This window comes from Mercenaria mercenaria, chromosome 10 (genome assembly GCF_021730395.1).
Source record: "Mercenaria mercenaria strain notata chromosome 10, MADL_Memer_1, whole genome shotgun sequence".
NCBI lineage: Eukaryota > Metazoa > Mollusca > Bivalvia > Venerida > Veneridae > Mercenaria > Mercenaria mercenaria.
This window is the reverse complement of record NC_069370.1, coordinates 76,246,392-76,272,410: the sequence shown is the minus strand read 5'-3', so window position 1 is coordinate 76,272,410 and position 26,019 is coordinate 76,246,392. Positions and strand designations below refer to the sequence as shown.

At 35.6% G+C, this 26,019-nt stretch overlaps 1 protein-coding gene across 1 annotated transcript in view; it reads right to left on the bottom strand.

Annotated features, from left to right (window-relative positions):
• The window catches only part of LOC128546252 (protocadherin Fat 4-like), a 104,673-nt gene that overhangs the window by 51,546 nt on the left and 27,108 nt on the right, over positions 1 to 26,019 (bottom strand). Inside the window, exon 2 of the mRNA XM_053516538.1 lies at positions 12,433 to 12,498. Within this exon, the coding sequence (XP_053372513.1) occupies positions 12,433 to 12,490 (58 nt within the window). The 5' untranslated portion in view covers positions 12,491 to 12,498. The remainder of the gene's footprint in view (positions 1 to 12,432; positions 12,499 to 26,019) is intronic.

Genomic DNA, 26,019 nt, shown 5'->3' with positions numbered 1-26,019 from the left:
ATTTAGGTTTGTTGAACTGCTCGGGGTTTTTTTGCCATTGCCTGTCAAATACAGTATTGCTTAGTTTACTACTTTATCTTATCATGTTTTAAAGAGTAAACTTCTAGGCATGAAAGTTAAACAAAAGTACCGTTATATTGACAAGAACATTCAAACAAAATGGGAATACATGTATCTTCACACAGGTTTCGTTTTTCTCGAAGAAAACTATTTTACATGTTTTTATGGCAAAGCTCGTTTATGAAATAATTCTCGGATGTCAATGTTTAGCGGGATTCAAAGTTTCAAAAGAAAAGAAAAGAATTTTATTTAAACGTTTTCATTTTCTGTTACATGACAACATGAATTCCGTAATATCATAAGCTAACATAATGGTTTTTTACAGAAATGTTTTATATCTTTACAAGAATAAAATTCTATTTGAATCTATAAAACAGCATGATTTATATCTAAAACTGGCTATATGTTTTGTTGCTTTCTATGGAGTAACATGGGAGCTTAATTTCCGTGTATTACACAAAGCAAAATTTTAGATCAATGCAAAATCCATGAGAAAGAATTATTGACTTGGGTCATGAATGACACGACTTTAGCTAATGTAAGGGAGACAATCCAGTTTGAAGGGAATTGCTTCAACACTGTCAATAATTAAGGGAGAGAATTCTTGAAAATTCTCGTTAAAAGCTGACCATGCCTTTGATGTTATTCTCGTATGTAACGTTATAATCCGCTAAATCTATTGTGTACGATGAAACCAATACTTGAGTTGCCCTTCCGAAAGTTAAGATTGAGTGGGTTTAATGAATATGACATTAGACTTCCACTCACACTCCCGCAAGGTCTACTCAAGGCCCACTTGAGTGATACTTACTCAAGTTTGAGTGAAGTATGAGCTTGAGTGACGACCACGCCTCGCGAAATTGACGTGTCCTTGCCAAACTTTTTATGAAATGGACTTGTTCTTAATTGTGACTTTAGTTGCAATTATATTGGTAATTTCTTAAAAAAGAATAAAACATAAGAGATAAACCTATAATTATGTTGATTATTTTTTATTCATGCAATTTGTATGTAAAGTACTGTATTTGCATTTTATATGTAAAGTTTGGTTTTAATTTCGATTATATCGGTTTTACCGTAATTAAAAACATAGCATAACATAATTTGTTTTTCGTCTTAAACACGAAAAGTTCATCGACACAACAAAAACATATCTAAACATATTTTTTGGCATGCGTACGATACATGATATAGTCAATGTAATATTAATGATTAACAAGTGAATGAAGTAGTGTAAAGTTTGTATATATAAAAACCTATGGTATTTTTTGGCCGATTATCAAAGAAAGTATCATATAAGTTATTTATAGTAACAACAAAGGGAAATTAATCCTAAAAAATCTACATAATATGTCTACAAGAAACCCTTTACCAGGTAGAAAAAGGTCAAAATACACATAAAAATTGGATGTAACATTTCAATGAACGTAATCAATATAATTATTACAAATAACCTTCTTCGGCAGGGTTATCGTTCTTATAAATTGCGTAAATATTTTGCTTATTCTTAGTACTTTAATTCAAATCAGTTTCGTAGTAATTTAAAGACAATTCTGCGAGATGTTTTTCGAAACTCGATTTTTATGGGGAAATAGCTGACTCAATCAAACCGACTCTCTATTATGTTGCTTGGTTGCGTTCTATGCTTCCAAAGGATTGTAACATGCATGTTGTATCACAGAAAACTTGTCTCGATTTTTCTCTACGGCCAGTCATAAATAAGTTATATTATAATCTATTTATAGTAGCAACACATGTAATTCTAAAAACAAGGGTGCCTCATGGTGGTGAACATTTGTGCCAAGTTACATCAAAATCCCTTCATGCATGAAGAAGAAATACTCTGATCTTGATAACGCCTGTTTACGTCATATATTTAAAGGAGGTGAATTTTGCTCGAGTCACTTCTGACATACTTCCACCTAGTTAACCTAAACAGAGAGAAGCGTAGTGTCCAAGTGTAAAACGGTTGAACACTAAACATGCGGTGGGTCTCAAAAGAGTTGTGTATAACCTCATTTAATAACACCTTTTATATTTTTACCAAATACAGTTGGAAAATTACCATGACCTAAAGTCTTACGAAAGGTAATAAAAATGCAACACCCTCACGGCCAACAGCACAGGTTTAAGCGGAATTCTATTGCAGAAACTGTACTCCACGATCCCGAAGGACCAGAAAATATAAAAACACTAAGTGAAAGTACGCGAAGACTTTACAGCCGTCATACGTACTTAAAGACAGTTGTTATAGTTAATAAAGTATACAGAAAGAGCATTTGGAAGCATAGAACGCAACCAAGCAACATAATAGAGAGTCGGTTTGATTGAGTCAGACATTTCCCCATAAAAATCGAGTTTCGGAAAACATCTCGCAGAATTGTCTTTAAATTACTACGAAACTGATTTGAATTAAAGTACTAAGAATAAGCAAAATATTTACGCAATTTATAACTAGAAAATGCTTTTGTAAAAAAGCGCATGTCTCCCCCAATGCAAAGTCCTATAGGCAAGAAGTCTATAGGGGTCAGGAGCGAAAGTCAAAGAGACACTGATGGTTAGCTGCAATAGGGATCATCTACTTGGCATGTCCAGTCATCCCACTAAATTTCAACACTCTTGGCCTAGTGGTTCTCAAGTCACTGTTCAGGCTCCTGTGACCTTGACCTTTGATCAAGTGGCCTCAAAATAAATAGGGGACATCTACTCTGCATGTCCAATCATCCTATTAAGTTTCAACATTGTAGGTCAAGTGGTTCTCAAGTTATTTCCAAAAAATGATTTTACATGAACAGGCCACTGTGACCTTGACCTTTAATAGACTGATCCCAAAATCAATAGGGGTCATCTACTCTGCATGTTCAATCATCCTATGAAGTTTCAATATTCTGGGTCAAGTGGTTCTCGAGTTATTGACCGGAACTGGTTATCAATGTTCAGGCCCCTGTGACCTTAACCTTTAATGGAGTGACCCCAAAAACAATAGGGGTCATTTACTAGATGCATGAACAATCATCCTATGAAGTTTCAACATTCTGGGTCGAGAGGTTCTCAAGTTATTGATTGGAAATGGTTTTCCATGTTCAGGCCCCTGTGGCCTTGACCTTTAACAGAGTGACCCTAAAATCGTTAGGGGTCATCTACTCTGCATGACCAATCATCCTATGAAGTTTCATCGTTCTGGGTCAAGTGGTTCTCAAGTTACTGACCGGAAATGGTTTTCAATGTTCAGGCCCCTGTGACCTTGACCTTTCACAGAGTGACCCCAAAATCATTAGGGGTCATCTACTCTGCATGACCAATCATCCTTTTAAGTTTCAACATTCTGGGTCAAGTGGTTCTCAAGTTACTGACCGGAAATGGTTTTCAATGTTCAGGCCCCTGTGACCTTGACCTTTAACGGAGTGACCCCAAAATCATTAGGGGTCATCTACTTTGCCTGTACAATCATCCTATGAAGTTTCAACATTCTGGGTCAAGTGGTTCTCTAGTTATTGATCGGAAATGGTTTTCCATGTTTAGGCCCCTGTGACCTTGACCTTTGATAGAGTGACTCCAAAATCAATAGGAGTCATCTACTCTTTATGACCAATCATCCTATGAAGTTTCAACATTCTGGGTCAAGTGGTTCTCTAGTTATTGATCGGAAATGGTTTTCAATGTTCAGGCCCCTGTGACCTTGACCTTTGATGGAGTGACCCCAAAATCAATAGGGGTCATCTACTCTTCAAGACCAATCATCCTATGAAGTTTCAACATTCTGGGTCAAGTGGTTCTCTAGTTATTGATCGGAAATGGTTTTCAATGTTCAGGCCCCTGTGACCTTGACCTTTGACGGAGTAACCCCAAAAACAATAGGGGTCGTCTACTCCAGCAGCCCTACAACCCTATGAAGTTTGAAGGTTCTAGGTCAAATGGTTCTCCAGTTATTGCTCGGAAATGAAGTGTGACGTACGGACGGACGGACGGACGGAAGGACGGACGGACGGACAGGGCAAAAACAATATGTCTCCTGGGGGAGACATAATAATGATAACCCTGCTGAAGAAAGTTAATTGTAATAATTATATTGATTACGTTCATTGAAATCCTGAACATGACTACACGCTCTGGCAAACTGAATTAACTGAGAAATATATATTCCATATGAATAATCCCGGGATACATCTCCATCCAAATGAGGGAAATATACAATACTAAATTTCAAATCATCCCTCTTGTCATAAAGTTTGGTATGTATACTATTGTCATAAATAGAGAGAGGTAAATCTAAAAATATGAACCAGTAGTATCCGAATTGTTAATTTTATTTAACAGAAGCTCCTGGGATAAATAGTATACCGAAACGCTTTAAATACGCAACACTTTTATGACGTTTGTACTCGATAAAAAATGTAAATGTTTGGTGTGTCCTGACGCATTTCTGTAGCTTATTTTCAGCTTAATGAAATTTCATCTATTTTCATGATTTGCTCATTTTCAAAGATAATACGTTCAATCAATCCAAAAAGCCGAAAATATGTTTTATACAATGAGATGGTTTCGTTTACATTAAAAATGTAAAACGAACGGTGTATTTCAAAGAAATGATGGTCAAATAAAAGCTAGCATTACCGTTATGGAAATCAGCGTGATTGGATCGAGTCTCTTATAAGCAAATATTACAGCGTTCTTTTACGTACGTCACGACTTCCGCTATGGTTAAAATTGAGTTTTATTTTGCAAAAGGTGGCGTTTCCGGATATATTCACAGTAAAAACAAACTTGTTAAAACTGGCAGACAGACGAAATATTCAAAATAAATAAATAAAATGTTTATAAATCAAGTCTGAAATAATATGAAATATACGATAATTTTATGACATTTTCTTGTTACTTTTATTTGGAGGGTGTGCTCGATAAAACCACCACTATGTGCATATTTTTATCGACAATTAATCGGATACTTTAACATTGCTAGTAAAAGTATTCGTCTTTTACTGCAATAAGCAGATGTATTAAAATATATTGTCCTTTTGAAAAAAATCGACAAAAGATAAAGTGTTGCGTTTTTAATTCTGTTCAGTGTATCTACCAACTGAGCAAAACAAACAGCTTATCGCTATAAGAATATCGTCCAGCGTGATATACAGTGCAATTAGCATTAAGAGACCACCTAAAGGAAGTGCAAAATGCGGTCCCTTAACAAAAGATAAAAGGTAATAGGGGTATATTTTTCCACAAACACAGCCACAGAGTCACACATTTGCGAAGTACGCCCACAATAAAAAGAAGCAGTAACGGAAAAATATTATAGATGGGGTGCTTCAAAAACCCAACAGATACATTTTTTTTTTGCAAAATATAAAAAAAGCCGGAGGAAAGGATAGGAGGTAGAAAAAGATGGGTAGAAGGGGAAAGTGAAATAAAGATGAATATTCAAAAGGGAATGCTAAGTTCCTTAATCACAGTTACCCTACAACGTAAACCACAGCAGCGCAGACACTCGCGTACAAAAGACAAACACACATACACATAACTAACATACATAGATAAACAGACAAGTAAGATGTAACAACACTGTAGGGCCCTGCCCAAGACACACAGACGCACAAGCACAAACACGCACACACATAAGCAGGAAAATACAACAATCATACACCGCCTAAGGATTCCGGCAGCCAAAATTAAGGTGGACACGATAACTTACTCGTAGTTATGCAAGGGAAGAGGATGGGAGGGGCGATAGGGGGATTGAGGAGAATGAGGAAAGAAACTCGTAAACAAACAAGACAACACAAACAACATAAAATACAAGACGGACAGAAAACAAGTTGAAAATAGGGTCACCGTTTTGAACGGTCAGTAACTTATACAAGTTAAAGCATAGCAAAAGTTCCTTCTAGGGCACATCTATATAAATATAAAATGATCATCTTATAAAATTTTGGTTGCAATGTCTGTTTTATACTGCCAAAAAATGTCAGGTAAGTATTTACGCTAGTTATTTAGCATAGATTGTTAAATCCAACAACAAATTAAATCTGTTACCACTTTCAGTAGAGTAAATATGGCAATAAGACATTGACCCGGTCAATCCATTATGATTCGATGTGTGAATTTGTTGAGCATAATTAGAGGGTCGCAATAGGGTTTGTTTTCACATATTAACCATGCATTTGAAGGTAACGATAATATTTGGTTGTTTACATTTAAATTTGCTGATATATGTCTATCTGGTCGGCTGAATGTACATATGTTATGTTCTTCAAAAATGGAGGAAATAAAAGAATCAATCAGTCATCCTCGGGTTTAATATTATGTAATCCATGGAACGCGTTCAGTCAGAGAGTCGCCTCAATTGAGAAAGAATAGTTTAACGTCAAAGGTTATTTCTAAGGTCACGGAGTTTAACTGGCCAGCTTGTAATTACAACAGCTTTCAATATCAGTAGCTCAGTCAAGTGTGACCTACCGAATTAAGATATTCCTTCTCAAGAGAAGGAACAATAAAGGAAACTGGGGGGTTTAAACGCATTCAGGGAATGCCAACCTCGCACTTCCCCTATTTTCAACAAGTTAGACAACACAATGTAAATAAAGTCTCTCTCCGATGAGAAAGTCTCTAACATTAGTGAAAAAAATACGAGATCATATTAAGTAAAACATAAAATCATGGTCAATCTAAATATAAGTGCACCAATGTACTCAACAACTTGTCTGACGTCTGAGCCCCAAGAGTCTAACCTTTAAGGGTACGACTAAGAAAGCTGCAAGACAAACTTCCACTCTCTCCGTCCTGTTCTTGTAGGATTTAGGAGAAAAACACCAAGGAGTCTTACACCTTATTAGTAATCGCACCATCCAATAGGAAAGCGTAGCGACTAACTGTAGAGGGGGTTAACTGTAGAGGGGTCAATCACCAAACATGCACTGTGCTTCACGAATTTCGCATTGTATCCTCTTTTGATAAACTTTTTGACACGTAAAAATATCTGATTAAAATAAGGAGAAAAAGTGAGGAAACAAAGGTCTATATAAAATGTTTTTCATGACAATATAAAATAAAATCTATGATTAAGGTAATCTGACATGGTCTCTTGTTACTGACAATAAAATTTGTTTTCAGTATCCACTATATACATTTTGAAAAGTGATTGCCCCCAGACTCTTGAGAGACAGTCAACTTAGTGTCATTTTAAATTAGGCATGCAATTTGCCAATGTTTACTTAAGAAAAAAAGTGACTATGCCCCCAGTTTGCCCATGTTTTAGACAATTTGAATAATTTAAACAAACTTGGTAGACCGAAGCTCTCCAAATAATTTTTGTGAAAATATTACAGAATCAGACCAGAAGTTTAGGCGAGATGTTGTTTGAGTTTGTGTTTTATGTTTAAATCTGAGGACCAGCCTATTTAACAAATTATATGTTTTTATAATTTTGGTATTGAGTCAATTATTTTAAAATCGAGCCATCTTTAAAAATTTTAAAGGGAAGTGTCCACGTCCTCTGGATGTCTTGTTTTGTGAAGACTCAAACACACAATCATTTCGATGGTCAGACAAGGATCCAGGTTGTGTGTGTATATATATATATATATATATATATAGAGAGAGAGAGAGAGAGAGAGAGAGAGAGAGAGAGAGAGAGAGAGAGAAGCATCCAGGTTGCGTGTGTGTGTGTGTGTGTGTGTGTGTGTATATATATATATATATATATATATATATATATATATATATATATATATATATATATATATATATATATATATATTAAACAACATTACATGAGTTACATTATATTTGCCTACTGGTTTCGTTTATACTCATCAGGGCAAATAATACAATATGGCGTCAATAAATGTGTAATTGCTAAGCAACGTCATTTTTGCGTACACATGTGTACACAACGTTAATGTAGGGATAATATACGTTTCTTGTGTATTAACGTCTGCAGAAGCCCGCGGGATTGTTTGTGACCGAGACCGAAAGTCGAGCCCGCGGGATTGTTTGTGACCGAGATCGAAGGTCGAGGTTACAAACATATCCCAAGGGCTTCTGCAGACGTTAATACACAAAACAAACGTGTATTGTCACTATTCTTGCATAAAAATATATTTCACGACGATTTATGTATTGTTTTCATATGTGATGACTTGACGATTCCGGTACATTTTTTATTTACCATTCTAGTTGTTCTTGGAAACGGTAAACATGTTTTAAATATCCGTATCCAGGGCCCGGAAATAAACAACACTATCAAAAGCACATCCTGGAGGTTTTAAGCGATTTTTTTTATCTCTCAATATTACAAACATAAAATTACCAATTACTGTTCATATCATTCCACAATTTGGTGGACTCGGTCACAATTTCAAGAATATTAACTTTACATTCGAGTTATGTGGAGTACGGACACGCAGTTGGAGTACGGATGAGTACGAACGTAGTGTCAAGTTTCCAGGCTGTTTATATAAATTCTTCGAGAAATTAGATAAAATCATACTGACTGATACTTACCAAAATCATAAATATGATACCTAAAAACAAAGAATTGCACAGGTAAACACGCGATTCTGTAACATTCACGGCTGTCTACAAAATCTGAACTGACGCAGAGTTCTAAAAGGGGAGTAAACAAGGGAAGAAACGATGAACAATGTTGGGGGCAGCGCATTTGGCGTTAGTTACTGATACAGTAAAACATTCTATGGTTCAGATTGCATCTTTAATGCTTCAAGAAGAGGTTTTTTATGAAAGAAAAAAGACGCAGATACCAGATGTCAATCTGCGCAGAATTACATATACGTCCCTGGGAAAGCATTTCAAAAATAAAAATCGGGTATTAACAGCACGTGAATTGCCTTGTTTGCACACGATTTTTCTCCCGTTAATACATGGGCGGATCCAGTGAAAAAAAGTAGTTTTTATGCAAGAATATTGTAACGTCATCAATTTTGGTGAAGTTTCAGTTTAAAAATATCAATGAAATAGCGTTCTTTAGATAACCTAGCTGAAACATCATTACTATGAAATCTGATTTGTAAAAAGAAAATATTGAAAATTTAGAGACGGTTTTTGAGCATATATCTAAATGAGTACTTAAAGACAATTGTCTTGTTGATGGGTCTCTTATTTGTTAGTCATGCACTGTCCTTATATTTCTGAGTTTATCTCCTGTTTGACCAATATAAAAGTCATTACACCCATTACAAACCAGTACATATATACATTTTGAACAGTACAGTCCATACTTTCTTTAACATGAAATATTTTATTATTCAAACTGAAAGAAGACCCTTCAATAATACAAATACATAAACTACATATAGCGTCATTGCATTTTTGTACGGATGGAGAAGTTCTGTTTTCATTAAAATCATAAAATGTAAAAGACAGCTTCCGAATTTAAAAAGTATTCTTATTAAATCAGAATTTAATGAAAACAGAACTTCTCCATCAGTACAAAAATGCAATGACCCTAGATGTATGTTTTTGTATAGACCAATTTCAAATGTTTGAGTTGCGAAAAAAAGGTAAAAAATAGTTTGGTATTTTTGTAGTCGAGACAAATTGCACAGGCATGTACGCCAGTAAGAAATATGATACGAATTTTAAAGTTTAAAACAAATCTTTACATAGTTACAAATAGACTTTGTTCGATGTAATTGTCAACGTCTATCGTCCTCTAGATATGGCTAAATGATTTCTGCAGTAACTATTAGTCTGTGGCGACGTATGACAATAAAGAAAATATTTTCTTTAGATCTGTTATGTCTAAAATATAAAAAATATGAGACCCGCGCCATGAGAAAACCAACATAGTAGGTTTGCGACCAGCACGGATCCAGACCAGCCTGCGAATCCGCGAAGTCTGGTCAGGATTCATGCTGTTCGCTGTCAAAGCCTATTGCATAGCGAACAGCATGGATCTTGACCAGTCTGCGCGGATGCGCAGGCTGGTCTGGATTCATGCTGGTTGCAAAAGTTAAAAATCTCAGAATCTCACAAGGTAAAATATGTTGAGAAAGCTACTGGAATGAGGACAATCTCTTGTACATATTAATATGCTTCAGTGTGGGAAAAATACCTACGTTACCTTACCTAACCTTACCTTACCTTACCCTACCGACTGGTCGGGGGACCGACCGACCGATCCATCCATCCATCCATCCATCCATCCATCCATCTATCTATCTATCTATCTATCTATCTATCTTTTTGTCGGTATGTCTATCTAGGGAAGTTGTCAATTACATGTGAAAGCATAAAACAGTGTACAGCTGCATAAAAAAACTTTACACAGGATGCTACAGATCAATACTGGTGACCACAAACTGTAAGAAGAGTTACTAAACAGTTCATTCATGATTAGTATATTTTTATTGTTAATCATACCGACCCATATTTTATTTGTTTTGTGAGGTTTATATTCTCACCAAACACGAGCTTTCCGTAGTAGAGGAAGACCCCCGGTGTCCCACCGTGCATTATCTTAAGTGCAAGCGGGTACCCGGGTAGAATCAACGCCTTCCATAAGCAAGCTGGATGGCTTCCTCACATGAAAATTTCTACACCCGAAAGGAGGTTTCGAACCCTCACGGTGAAGAACAAATGATTCAAAGTCAGCGGCCTTAAACACACGGTTGTGGAGGCACCTCTTTTTAGTTTAGATTATGGTGTACCCGTAACATGGTCAATGGAACAATTTCAACAAACTTGAGAACAATAGTTCAAATGTAATTTAATCAAGGAGAATAACTGATCAGTTACTGGAGTCAACACCAAAACTGAAGTAACGATAAAGTACACATAGTTTTTAAGGAAAGAACACGACCTGCAGTTTTGTATGATAAGGTACATACACATATTTAACATGACTCAAAATCCCTTTTAGACAGTTCAGGTGCATAAGGTTAAAATGCTTGCTCACAATTTTGAGGAAAAGCATGTTTACCCTTGTGTGCACAAAAGTTGATATAAACTGTATATCTGACACTAATAAATAACAAAATGAAAAGGAAACGTAACTTATATATTACAAATAAGCTTCTTCATCAGGCTACCGTTATTATAAATTACGTGAATACTTTTCCAAATTTTACAGTCGTAATTCAGATTAGATTTTGAAATCCAATAGCAATTTAAAGACACTTCTGCGAGAAGGTATATCAAAACCCGCTTTTTATGGGGATGTGGTTTACAAACTTCGTAAGATTTTGGGTCATGGCAATTTTCCAATTGTATTTAGTAAGTTGATTAAACGTTTTATGAAAAGAGGTTATGACCCAACTGTTTTGAGACACACGGCATGTGTGGTGTTCAGTCCTTTTACAGTTGAACGCTACTCTTTCCTCTTTGATTGTGTCTGACGGAACAGGTGGAGGACTCTATGATTAGTAGTTCTTAAATCCCACCAGGACAGAACGATTATGATAACCGTCTTCTGGCCCGTTTCGTCGGGCCCGTAAGGGTGTTTCCCTTGTTGCTCTGTCTTCTGCAAAGGCATTGAGTACATACGTTTTAGGTTCTTAAGGATTTCATTTTATATACATATATACAAGAGCATTTTTGTGTTTTACATTTCATGCCATCTGTTGCCTTCACGTATGTTAGGATTTCACCTGGCGGGGATAACTTTTATTTACACTGTCTTGTGACTTTGGAACATGGTGGGGGGTAAGAGTAAGGTTAGGTGCACCAAAAATCGGTTTAAACTCCCCAGTGGCGGCTTTGCCACTGACCGTTCCAAGGCGGTGCCCTACGGTGTTCCTGTATTTGTTTGTGTGTGTGGTGTGCGAGTGTTGTTCGTGTGTGTCTTTTGGGAGGCTGCGTTTTTAGAACGTGGCTTTACCTGTTTGATATTCTGTCTCGTTTCTATTAAATACTTGAACGATGCTGGTTTTCACTATCATTTATTTCAAAAGCGTCCGAGGCGCTTTACCAATTTTGCAATTTTATTTTGAATTTTACAGGTGTACTCTACAGAAATTCATACGTTAAAAAGGTGATGCAAATTTGAAAACATTATAAGAAGACCAAGATGTTGTAATTGCTTGTTGCTCCCATAATACACAAAAAGGAATCGTAGTTAATACGTTTTAATATTCATTCGTGTTGCATTCCTTTCTTTTCGTAAAGAAATCAGGTATCGAAAACGTATGACCTGCGAGTTTGACAAAATTGAAATTAAGGTAATACTTAAACGACCCACTCAGTTGAGGCCCACATTATGTAATGGAAAGAGGTTTTAATCCCCAAAGTTGTAATAATATTAATGTGCATTTTTGCCTTGAGACAAAACTAAATTTTCCGCAAATTAAACACTACAGATCTATCAAGTTGTTGTATCCCGCTAATACAAAGACAAGAGAATGTAAGAATTTTCTTTACCTGCACTCACTCGGATTATCAGCACAAGAACCAGAACTGCTGTTACAAGGATCTTCATTTCAATCACTGGAATACAAGAATAGACATAGCTTTACTTTATGATATACATGGCACCACTGGCACCAGATAAAAGGGAAGTTCCATTGAATTTTGGTATGTCTATCCCTACCCCTATGTAACGTACAAAGCATGGTTAATAACGGATAAGTAATGGCAAATTTCAATCCCCCATTTCTACGTTTAAACGTGAAGTTCGGCAAATGCGTGCTATGCATATTGAAACATTGGAAGTTTTTTTTTTTAATCTTGCTCACTAACTTTTTTATCAAAATTATCTTGCCTGCTCCTCTGTTAAATAAAAGTAAAAACTGCATTTATACGTTTCAGGAAGCTATAAGCGAAGATTCATTATTCTAGGCCATATATTTTTGAGCTATGAGCATCACAAACAAAAAATCCACTATTTTGGCTATTTCAAGGGCCATAACTCTGTAATAAGCGTAAAGATTCTCAAAAAGAATGCCAAGTGTGAAAGGTCACATCTTGATAAAGACTCGAGCAAGGTTTCATGAATTTACATTAAACACTTTTTGAGCTAGGCACATAATTAGGTGAAAATGTGTATTTTTTACTATTTCAGGGGCCATATCTTAAAAAAAACAGGGGGTAGAGCGGGCCAAAAAATAAAAGGTGTGCAAGTTTATATCATGATAAAGACTTATGCAAGTCTTCAACCATTTATATTAAATACTTTTTGAGCTAGGCGCGTCAAAAGGTGAAAATGGGCATTTTTGACTATTTTAGGGGCCATAACTCTGAAAATAGCAGGCGGGGCCAGACAAAAATAAGAGGTGGGCAGGTTCATACCATGGCAAAGACTCATACAAGGTTTGATCAATTTATATGAAATACTTTTTGAGATAGGCACGTCACAAGGTGAAAATGTGCATTTTGTTTTACTATTTCAGGTGCCAAAACCTCTGAAAATAGGGGGCGGAGCCAGACAAACAAGAGCTGTAAGTTGACAGCGCGCTCGACTATTCTCAGTGCTTGATAGTATAATATAAGCTATAAGTAAATCTTTAACATTACAATAAGCATATTCTAAGTCGAAAAGGGGCCATAATTCAGTCAAAATGCTTGATAGAGTTGTCTACTCCTGTTTATAGAATGGGGTCATGATGGTAAACAAGTATGCAAAATATGAAAGCAATATCTCAATGGACTTTGAAAATATTTGGGGTGGTACGCACACTTTAACATTTGTGTGACGCTAAAGCCGACGCCGGGGCGAATAGGATTGCTCCCGTATTCTCCGAAAAGTCGAGCTAAAAATAGGAGGTGCACAAGTTCATATCATGATAAAGACTCATACAAGGTTTAATCAATTTATATGAAATATTTTTGAGCTAGGCGCGTCACAAGGTGAAAATGGACATTTTTGCCTATTTCAGAGGCCATAACTCTAAAAGTAGGGGGCAGACCATAATGAAAAATAGGAGGTGCGCAAGTTCATATCATGATTAAGACTCATGAAAGGTTTCATGAATCTGTATCAAATACTTTTTGAGCTAGGCCTGTCACAGGGCGGAAATGTGCATTTTTTACTTTTTCAGGGGCCATAACTCTAAAAGCAGGGGGCGGAGCCAGACGAAAAATAAGAGGCGCGCAAATTCATATCATGATAAAGAGTCATGCAAGGTTTCATCAATTTATATCAAATACATTTTGAGCTAGGCGCGTCAAGAACTTCGGACGGACGGACGGACGGACGCACGCACGGACAAGACCAAATCTATATGCTCCCACTACTCATGAGCGTCAGTTAAGTTTTAGTACCCGTCTGAAATATTTTTCCATTACAGCTTCTTTTTGTTGTGGGCCTGCTATGCAAATGCGTAGCTCTGGGGCTGTGTTTTGGTGCTCTCTGCTTCCGAGAAATCTACCCTTACCTATTATCTTAAGTAGCCAAACCTAGCTTGATCGGAGTATTAAAGCCATATCGGTGTATAACAAAAATAAAGAAAATGCCATTTTTGTCCGCTTGCGGAAGCGAAGACGGCTACATGTGCGTGGGTGCGTGTGTGCGTGCGTGCGTCAGTGCGTGCGTGCGTCAGTCCGGATTTGTTCTTCCGGACCATCACTTCGACATGAATAGAGCAATCTTGTTTATATTTGGCATGAATGTTAACCTGAGTGAGACGGAGAAAAAATATCCATATCCACATGTGCAGAATTACCTTCACGCATAGTTATCGCCATTATACTTCCAGTACGTTAACTATTTAAACTATTTTATTGCTGTTCATATATAAAATCTCCAAGCCTTAAATAGAAATTAATAAAACAATGTGCCAATACCATAAATTAATTTATAACTTTAATGTTATAATTAACAAGGCTATGCGCAGATTCAATTCTACAAGCTCTAGATAATCATTCTATTCTAAATGTCTCCAGGTTTTCATGATTGTATATAAAACATTCTAAATTTTAACAATATTATCACATGTAAAACCTCGTTCATAATTTTGGCTAATGATACTTTAAAGATTGATTGATTACAGTTTTATACGAATATTTTTCAAAAAATGTTTTGATGTTTTGATATGTAACTATCAGTCAGTTTTTTATGAATTACAATTTTCTTACCATGCCATCTGTAAATTATATCATAATGATATTTAAACATAGAAAACATTTTTCAATTATATCGCAAAATTCTAATTCATGCATAAATTAGAATTCGAACACTTTTTGACTATTCCGCATAAAATATCCAGATTAATATCCCGTCCTGATGTAATTCAAACGTGTTATAGTGGAAATAGATTTTAGTTTTGCGTACTTTGTTGGCAAATAAAGACGTTTTTCTACGCCTCTGAACTCAAAACCATGTTTTATTTGCCAACAAAGCATGCATGAATAAAACTAAAATATATTTGCCAAATTGATGAAAGCCGCACCATGACGGGCAAATTCTTTTCCAAGTATATGGTCAAATCTAGTCTTGGCTTGTTTATTTGAGAGAAAACTAAATTTGGAAATTTAACCTAATATATTGGATTTCTATGGATTACAAATATGGATAAATTGCAGTTAAGTGGTATTCAATTGATTTTGAAGCAAAACATGGATACAAATAGAAAAACGCATTAGAAATATATTATTGACTATAGAGTACTGTCCTTTGTTCAAAATTGATATTCGAAAAATACAGCCTGTAGGGGTCACGCTAAAAGTTTTCAAGAAGCGCCGGAGGGCATAACGGCAAATGTTATATCTAAACGCTTATAACGGAAAATACTGATGGCGACTGGAGACTTATCCTTCATTGACTGGACCGATCAGAGCCACAACAGAGTCAACTGATCTATCATTTCCGGGAGCCCCGTCTGCCACTCAAGTAAATGCTTGCGAAATCAACGAGTATTTCAGCAACAGCTCGAAGGTGTTCGAGACGCTTAATACATTAAATTTATATGATATCAATATCAGCTTGATGATACCCAGTACATAAATCAAACGTTTGATATAGATAACCAGCCAATGTTCAATCAAGATTTCTTCAATGTGCTAGATGAGATTCTTTTCAATAAGCTAAAGGATGAGTATATTGAGAAATTAGTACGTGCTGCACGGAAAAACGACGGCGACATTTGCATATATAGAAGTATCCTTCAGAAAAGACCGCGCGAATCTGAACATTGTCAGTGGGTAGCAGTGAGTACTTCCGGTCAGTCGATACAAGTAATGATCACAAAACGACAGTCATTTACCACAGTTTGATGATACCGCTGCTGAGCACGACTCAGCAGAAAGAGCAACACGAATTCAGATTTAAGCAATTCTCATTACGTACAACACAATACCGATAGCCATGATAATAACAGTCTTCGAGACCGTTCAGACACGCCGTACTCGCAGATACTATGTTGGAAGTATATCTACAACTTCAAACAAAGCTGGGATGATGGAGTTCCTTAAGAGCAAAAATATAAAGCCATTTGCCTTCAAGCTTATCGATACAAATTGTGGATCACTCGCAGCTAAGTTAACAATCTATCAGTCTGATTGCCGACATGTTGAATGTCAAAACTTTTGGCCGCGCAAAGTTTACTGTCGACGCTAGTACATGTACACGGAAATGGAATGGGAGTCTAAGTTTTACAAGAATGATAACACTGAAGAAAATTCGGCCTGGCAGAACTATAAACAATAACATGATGATTAAAGTTAAACACACAACCATCTTACTATTAGTTGCTAATTACTTTATTAACATAGTTACTACAAACAAGAACTTTTCATGCAATATTCTTACATGGAATGTTCGCGGTGCAATGTCTTCGTCAGGATCTGTCAGTTATATGCTATCGACTTTGCGTGCATAGTTGAGCACAAACTGAAACATAATAGCGTGCAATTCCTACATACTATTCATTCAGATTATCGCTCATATACTGTTTGTGAAACTGTTGATTTGGACATGAGATATGGTAAAGGGGGTGTAAGCATATTGTACAGGAAGTCATTAGATTCCGATATTGATATTTTACCAAATGCAAATCTAAATCGCATTGTGGACATCAAAATATCGCATAGAAATTTGATTCCAACATTTTTATTCTGCGTTTATATGCCATCCTTTATTTATACACTTGCAGACTATGCAGACTGTATAGACGCGCTACAAGGTCTACGTGTCTATATTTATCTGAAGGCAATATACAGTATTGTGGCGATGCAAATGTAGATATTGACTTTAAACTACAAACGCACACTGACAGAGTGGCTAGTTATAAACAATTCCTACGGCAAAATGATTTGAAACCCTGTGAAACAAGTGGTATAAATTATACATTCGTCCCATTTAAAAACACTAGATTATATCATCATTAGTAAATCCAAATGTGATTTTGTTAAATCTAATATTATATTTGATGATGATTGCTATTCAGTTTCAGATCATCTGCCGATATTTACTACATATGATTTACCATGTACTCATGTATATCTGCCTGATTCTCCATATATTGTATGGAACAAATGTACACCCGGTCAACTTTTAGCATACACTGCTTCTCTCCAAACAGTTATCAGAAATTGATATCGCACATCAGAGCTGTACGATAGAAAATGTTGAACTCTCATATAGACATATTGTGACGTGCCTAAAAAATGTGCCGACGCTCTTCTACCTTTTTGTAAATTTAATAGTCACATTAAGCCTTACTGGAATAAAGATGTTAAGCTTGCATATAAACAGCAAAAGGCTGAACGCATAAAATGGCTTCAGCAAGATAAACCACGAGGTAGAGATAACATTTAATTTGCTAATTATAAAGATTCAAGATTCAAGATTCAAGATTCTTTATTAAGTAACGTAAACATATAAACGTTTCTTGTTACATGGTACAATAATTTGTTAAATGTAAATTACAAACATGACAAATATGTACAAGGACACGGAAAACTACATACAACAACATCTATATTATTTCTAGATATAAACATGTACATGAGGAAGGACTATGGACATCACATTTATTATCATATGAAAAGGAACAACAGTACAATATAATCCTAAGATTACATGCTATTATGGCTTATAATGATAAAAGTGGGGCATGTAAATGATGGTTAGAGAAAATTGGCAGTAAATACATGTCTAATTATGACTATTTATTATACCTTGTCTAATTGTAAATGCTTCCTTTATAAACTTACATAGTTTAAATACAACTTCGTAATTTACAGACTGCATTAGTTCTAGAAATTTTACAACACTTGGTCTACAAACATAATGTCTACTAATATAACGTCTACGGATTTGGTCATACGCTGAACATATACAAATAAAATGGTACTCGTCTTCGAGATCACCAGAGTTGCATATCATACAATATCGTTGATTATGTTCAATTCTATCATTACCATAACGACCAGTTTCAATACGTAGTTGGTGTGATGATAGTCTTAACTTTGTAAATGGTATTCGTAGCTTAAGTGGTATTTTATCCAAATAGTATTCATGGTTAAAAGATGTTTTAAACAATTTATAAGTGTATAAACTTGGACTTCCAGATACTGTGGTAAACCATGCCTGCACAAACTGATCAATAAGTCTTTGCTTAAATAATGCTGGAAATGTATTAGCATTAACAATGTCAGGATTTATCCATACATTTGAAAAACCACTGTTATCTAACAACGATTTTACTTTAGTTGCCCAATTATTTTTGCCTCTTTGGCAATCACTCAACATAGATTCATATAATTTGCTTACAATAACATTATCACAGTTAACAATCTTCAACCAGTATTTTATGATCTTTACGTATCTACCAATATACAATGGGTATCGGCATAACTCGCCGTAGACAGCCATACTGCTAGTTGTCTGTTTAACATAGAGTAAAGACTTACAGAATTTCAAATGAATTCTCTCGATTTCTTTACTTTTACTGAAACCCCAAATTTCACTTGCATAATTCAATACAGAACAAACAAAGGCATCAAACAATTGACATAGTGTACTAGGTTTTAATTGCATACCACGTGTATTAACAAGCAATGTGTTTAGTGCTTTTAAACCTTTTCCAGCTAATGTTTCCTGATTTAGAATAAAACTTCCAGTGTAATTGAATACAGTGCCAAGATAATTGAAATTATCTACAGTTTCTAATTGAACATTATTATAAGTCCATGTTTCGTCATTTTTAAGAGGGCCACGTTTTCTGAATACAACAATTTTACTCTTATCTGGATTTACTTCTAACCCCCAAGTATTACAATAGTTATGAAGAAGATCAAGGCTATTCTGCAAGTCGGATGGGGTTTTTACTAACAATCACCATGTCGTCTGCAAATAACATAAGTATAAACGAAATTTCATCAAAACTTATACCAGAGTTAACATCGTCAAGGAGAAATAACTCTAAATCTTCTAAGAATAATGAAAAAGTAAAGGGGACATTACCTCCCCCTCCCCTTGTTTCAATCCAATAGAGCATTCAAAATAATCTGAATATGTTTTACAACCTTTCACACGAACTTTAACTTTAGAATACATATCACGTATAATCCTCAGTGTTTTTCCTCTAACACCAAGATTAAAAAGCTTAAACCAGAGGTCATTACGATATACACTGTCAAAAGCCTTTTTAAAGTCAATAAAAGCACATGCTAACCTTCCATTTTCATTTAAAATTTTGCTAACAATTGCATTTAATACAAATATTGCATCAATGGTCGAACGACCTTTTCGAAAGCCAAATTGGGCATCACTAACAACGTTATTACATTCAACCCAATCTGTAATCCTTTTATTTAGAACACCGGTAAATATTTTTGAGAAGCAGCTTACTAGTGTAATGCCTCTATAATTCTTAACATCACTAGGGTCATTTTTCTTGAATAAAGGCACAATAATACCGTTCATCCACTGATCCGGAAAAAATCCGTTATTTAAAATACCGTTAAAAATATCAACTAGATATGACAGTAATATATCAGAAGCTTCAATAAAATATTCACTCAACAGCTGATCACCTTGCTGATACTATTTTTAATATATACTACCACACCGCCGCTGCATCGTTTCGCTCTACGGTTTTGAAATTTGCGATAAAAATTATAGCAATTATAACCATCAATTGAAAAGTCAGAATTTTTACTTCCCCACGATTCATACAAAAATATAATGTCATATTTTGAAAGTTTATTAATAAAATCAATGTCTTCTAATTTAGACTTGTTAAGCCCATGAACATTCCATGACAAGATAGAAAGTCCAGCCTCGTCGCATCGCTACCCCTTAGCGCCGACTGATGGTCCGTCTGGAAGCTTGCCATCACGAACCGGAACTCCGTCAACATACAGGGTGTCGTAGGCTAGCCACGACTTCCGGCCCTGCTTCTTAGCAGCCTTTAATGAGGGAATGAGAGCTCTTCTGCGCGCAGATATTTCTGGCGGAAACTGCTCGTGCAGGAAGAAGTCAGTTTTATCTAGCTCAACGCGCTGACGACGTACCATTTCCCTATCTTTAAAAAATGCAAATTTGGCCACTATTCTACGCGGGGGTGGATGTTTACTTTTATAGTCATAATTGCCCATGCGATGTGCACGTTCAATTTTCATGCTAGTGACCAAATCTTTGGCAATCTTTAATTTGTCAACAAAGAACTCGCGTAATAATGTCTCGGTTTGCTCATGGGTTTCATTCTTAAGTTCCGTTATATTCCCAAAGATCAAATTGTTACGCATTCCTAGCGATTTTACATACAATAGTTCGTCCTTGGTTTTGACCTCTTCTTTTCGCATACCGGTAATTTCGCTTTGTGCTTGGCCTAGGGCAAATTCTAGATTGTCCACACGTTGGTCAATGGCGGATACCTTCTCATCAAGCCGTTTATTTTGATCGTGCACAAATGTCCAAAGTTTTTTGAGATCAAGTTCAAAATTACTGACCTTACTTTCTAGAGCGTCTAAAGTATTCAAACGCTGATCAACATGGTTCAACTTTGATTCAATGCGCCGTAAATAGTCAATTATTGCGTCCGTTGGCGATCCGTCCCCTTTGGGGCCATCCTCGGGAATTGGTAGAGGCCGGATGTTGGGGGATCCGGGAGTACTGGCAGGCGCTGCCTCTTTGGTTGATTTTGCTGGCATCGCGTTTTCACTGACATTGACACAAGTTTCGAACACAGAGTCCTCTAGCGATATCGTATCATTGAATAAGACTGAATTGGCTTGGTGTATTGATTCTATAACACTAGTGTCATTATGATTCTCCACATTGCCCTGGGGCGAGCGGCCATGTCTAGGATTTTTCAATAGCCCGCTATTTGTATTGTCACTGCTGCATTTTCGTTTTTTCTCAATATCTTCATTATTTTTGTTATCCATGAAATATGTTACACATCATCAGAAAGAGAAATATTTACTGAAAACTCCAGTACTAAATTTAAACCTTTTAGTTTACTATAAACATGTTTAATCTTAAGTTTTTAATCCACTCAAAAAAGCATGTCCGTTTACGAATTTGTCACGTGATCCAATCACTATAAAGAAGATGCTAAACGCAAGTTCATAAATGCTCAAAAACTGCTATATCAGGTGTCAATAGAAAATAGTATGATGAGCTAAATGAGACTGCTGAATGTGATATAAAGCTCTTTTGGAGTTTAATAAAACGAACAAAGGTAAACGATTAAATCCAGTAAATGAAATCATTGACAAAGGTCAAACTATTCGCGAGCCTGACGGAATTGCAAAAACATTTAGAAACTATTACGCCAATGGTATGAAATTTCTTTTTTCGGCGTTAGCTGAATAACATGGATTTTGACCTAGATTCTGTGGTAATCGGGACACGGAACAGGTGCGCGCTGAGAATATAACTATTTATTAAGTCTTAAATGGCATTGATTATCAGAAGTCACATATTTTAAAATGGAACATATTTAGTAGTTTTGTTACCGTAAACTAAAATGATATATTCTTATTTGAAGTTTTTAGTAATTTATCACCGCCAGAGAAATCGAAAGTAAACTTCTCCCTCCGTTGCGTACCTCGCTTATGGATGAATGAGTTGTGGCTGGTTGTAACTGTAGAGTCAGTGTACCAGGTGTCGGACTATACGCGGTTTCGCACACACGACAAATTCATGTTCTTCGTGAAAATAAAGCAAAAAATTAAACAATTCTTTGTTATTATTTCACGAAACTGAGTTATTCCCTACATAATTTGACACCAGGGGTCTTTCCCCACTGGAGCCCCGCTCTGGCAAGTGCTGAGACAAAAACAATAACAACACCAATGGAGGCCAGTAGGTCGGCTGAAAATTTTTAAATTTTATGAACAAAAATGACTATGCAAACAACAGCAAAGTGCAAATTAAATTTAAAATCACTATTTCATCATATATTATGTAAGTATTTACCTATTACTTTACCCAAATAAAAAAGATTTCAACATTTATTGAAGGTATCCCAGTCTGCAAATGTTTGATTTTTTGCTTTAAGTTTTTGTTGTTGTTTTTTTTAACTGAAACCTAATCAAGTACATGTAATTAGAGTCTTGGGGGTCACTACTAGTGATTTAAAAGCTAGGGTTTTATTTTCATGTCAACTGTTTTAGCCTTTTCCAGTCCAACTAATTGTACGATGGTCGACCTATTGTGCTATTGAGTTACTTATAGGGGATTCTGACCCAACGCGATATTATTTCAGAATAAGCCCAGGACGTCAAATCATTTTGACCTTCTATCACTGAAAGGATACCTGTTGATCATTTAAATTTGCTGCTTAGTTGAAATATTTGCAAATGAATAATGTGTTTGTACATGCATATCCAAATATTTTCTGTCTGTACATCCTGTTTAATTCTGAATTTTTCATGCGCCAAACATTATTACCTTTACGCCGTTTGTCTTTTTAAAGACATTTCTTGTTCACCACTAATTATGGTGGCGGAAACAGTCGAAGATGACCGGAAGTTAGTGCTCGTGATGAAGGACAGAGAACTGTCCGAAACAGTCAGCAGGTGAAAAACCATAATTTGTTGTGAAAAAAGAACTTTCATACCATGGATTTACCAACTAAATGAACTCTTTCAAGAATATTACGCCAATGTATTTACCCAGAAGAACAAATCAGCTTTTGAAAAATAAATTTTTGCATAATCTATATAAAAGCGTAAGTACGTTCAAAGCAAGTGACGACCTTTCAGAGGATGAAATCTTATCCAGGGCGATAAGATTAATGAGCTGAGAACTTGTATTCGAGACATGAAGCGCAGAAAAGCACCCGGGCAAGACTCAATAAAATCTGAATTTATAAAATCAATGGAGGCAATACTTTGGCCATCCACTTGCAAAACTTTTTAATATGATGGTTCAATGTTCTTGCATTCCGGTAGCATGCAAAATTGGAGTAATTATACCAATCCATAAGGTTGGAAAACATAAAACGGAGCCTAAAATCTATCGACTGATAACCCTTCTCCCAGTTATTTATAAACTTTTTGAACGAGTTCTACATAAACGAACCTCTGGTTGGACTTTATGCAAAGAGCTAAAATTTCTAAATACTCAGCAAAATGCATATATCAAAGTCATTTAGGGCCCGTGAAAGTGTCATTTAATCTACAAGAAGCTGTATTACCATACACGGAGAGTAATTCCAATGTCTACGCCGTTTTCCTCGATACAGCAGGTGTGACAATGTGAGACACAGTGCTATAATTGTGAAAATGCAACAACTAGGTATCAAAGGAAAATTTCTACGCCTTATAATAAACTGCTTTCAAAATTCATTCGGTTGTGTCACAATAAATGGTGTACCATCGGATTAATTCCCAGTTATGCAAGGCATTCGACAGGAGGCATATTAACTACCTGGAGTTATCTACTCGTTACTGACGAACTTTTGCAATATCTTGAATCATGGTATAATCACCGGGAATATTGACTGTGACAACCCAACACTAGCCGATGATTTGACACATTTAAGCCCGTCGCTTATGTCACTGGAACACCAGCTTAACATTTTCATCACGTATGCAAATAAATGGGGCTACGAATTTATCTATGACAAATGCTGTGTACTTAAATCTGGCGGAAAATCGCATGATAACACTTTCCAAGCGAACACATGTCGGTAAAAACTCAAGAAGTCATTATCTGCTGCAGATACAATCGATCTACGTGTACATAAAGGCTAATCGTCGCTCTTCTCTGTGCAAGTCCTTGAAAACAATGTAGGTGATATAATCCTCTAACCCTAGCATCATTTGTCAAGAAAGTATCGTTTTCAACCGTCCTATTATGGATCGGAATTACGACATAATATGTCAAAAGCTGACACAATTAAAATCTAAAGATTTAAAATATATTAGCTGCAAAGAAAATTCATTATCTTCTACAAACCACTAGAACAGACATGGCTCTAAGCACATTAGGATGGTTTTCTATCAAAGCAGATATAGATCAAAGAAAACTGAGCTTCTTACAAAAGCTGTGCACAATGCCAACAAATACTCCTTCTAGGAGACCTTTCAACCACAGACTCAACTTGTTTGCTATGAAAGGCTACAAAAACCAACACGGCTTCATTCCTGAAATTCAAAATATTGTATAGATATGAACCATTTCATTTTATTGTCAACTTTATGAAGGATGCAAATTTTCCAAACACTGACAGATTTATTGCAATACATGAATCGGTCACATCATTACATCTATGGCTTTTCACAAATACAAACAGTGAAATTATACATGCTATTACGAAGACCGGTGGTGACATTTCAACTTCGTTATAATTATATGTGCTGAGAAAATAGTGTTATTTCGGCATATGTCGAAAAGAAACTGAGGATATAAACAGACATATATTAGCTGAGTGTGATGCCTATACGAATGAAAGGACAAGATTTACTAAATCCATTCATGCAGAAATACGTTCTGGTATTTGCAATATCTTAGAATAAATTCAGAAGCATTCATAAGAGGTCTCTTTGGTTGCAATCTACTCGCTGTTTTTGGCGTTAACCAAGAACTCCAAAAGAGCTTCACCAATTTATGCTGTAAATACATCCACGACATATCAATGCAATATAAAAATAATCTTAGATCCATCTAAAGACAACCTCCTTAGGAGGTTTCTATTTAGATGACTAAAATTGCACGACACTTTATTGTGTATAACCTGATTATACATTCCCTGACATGATACTTATATTTCGTCTTTCGATAAGTTATGTAATGGGGAATGCAGGGAAATGCTGCGTAAATGCATTCTATTGAGCTGAACAAATTCAGTCGTTAACAGTTTGATATCGATCATTTTTCATTATACTTTGTATGTGTAGCTATCTTTCTATTGTTAATGTACTTATATATGTCATTACTCATATATTTTTGTAAGATATTTTCTGTGTATATATTTAAATAATTGTTATGTCAGTCACTGAAAAGTGGAATAGAAGAATATATATAATAAAACCTTATATTCCTAATAAGTTATTTTATGGTACTTATGTTACAAAGCAACATCTATCATGGATTGTTTTTAAAAGTGGTAGGACGTTTAAACTATCTAACTGCCCTTTATTCAGTTTTGGCGTCCAGGATTTTTGACCATGTATAGCCAAATTTAAGGCATAAACGTAAGCATTGACATAATTAAGAAAGGTTATTACTACACCTGTCACACGTTAAGCTATTCTTAATATGGCTGACTGCGCTTTATGTAAAAACAGTTTTCAAATTGTTTTGTAAAAACATTAATGTATGTCTTATCTGCAAATGGCATACTGCTGCTATTCAGTATTCTTAAAATGCTGCAGTAAAACATGTCTGTTATAGCTGTATTTGTTTCAAAACATCTTTTTTCTATGCCAGTATTTAATATAGATGCTTAAATGGTTTGAATATTTGTCTATGATTGCTTTCATCTTTCTATGAAAATACTGTGCAATCATTTAATGTATTGACCAAAACTTTCGTGATTTGGATAAAACGGCTATTTGTTGAGATGTAATGTTTGGGGGATTTCAACTAGATCTATGACATTTTAAATAAAT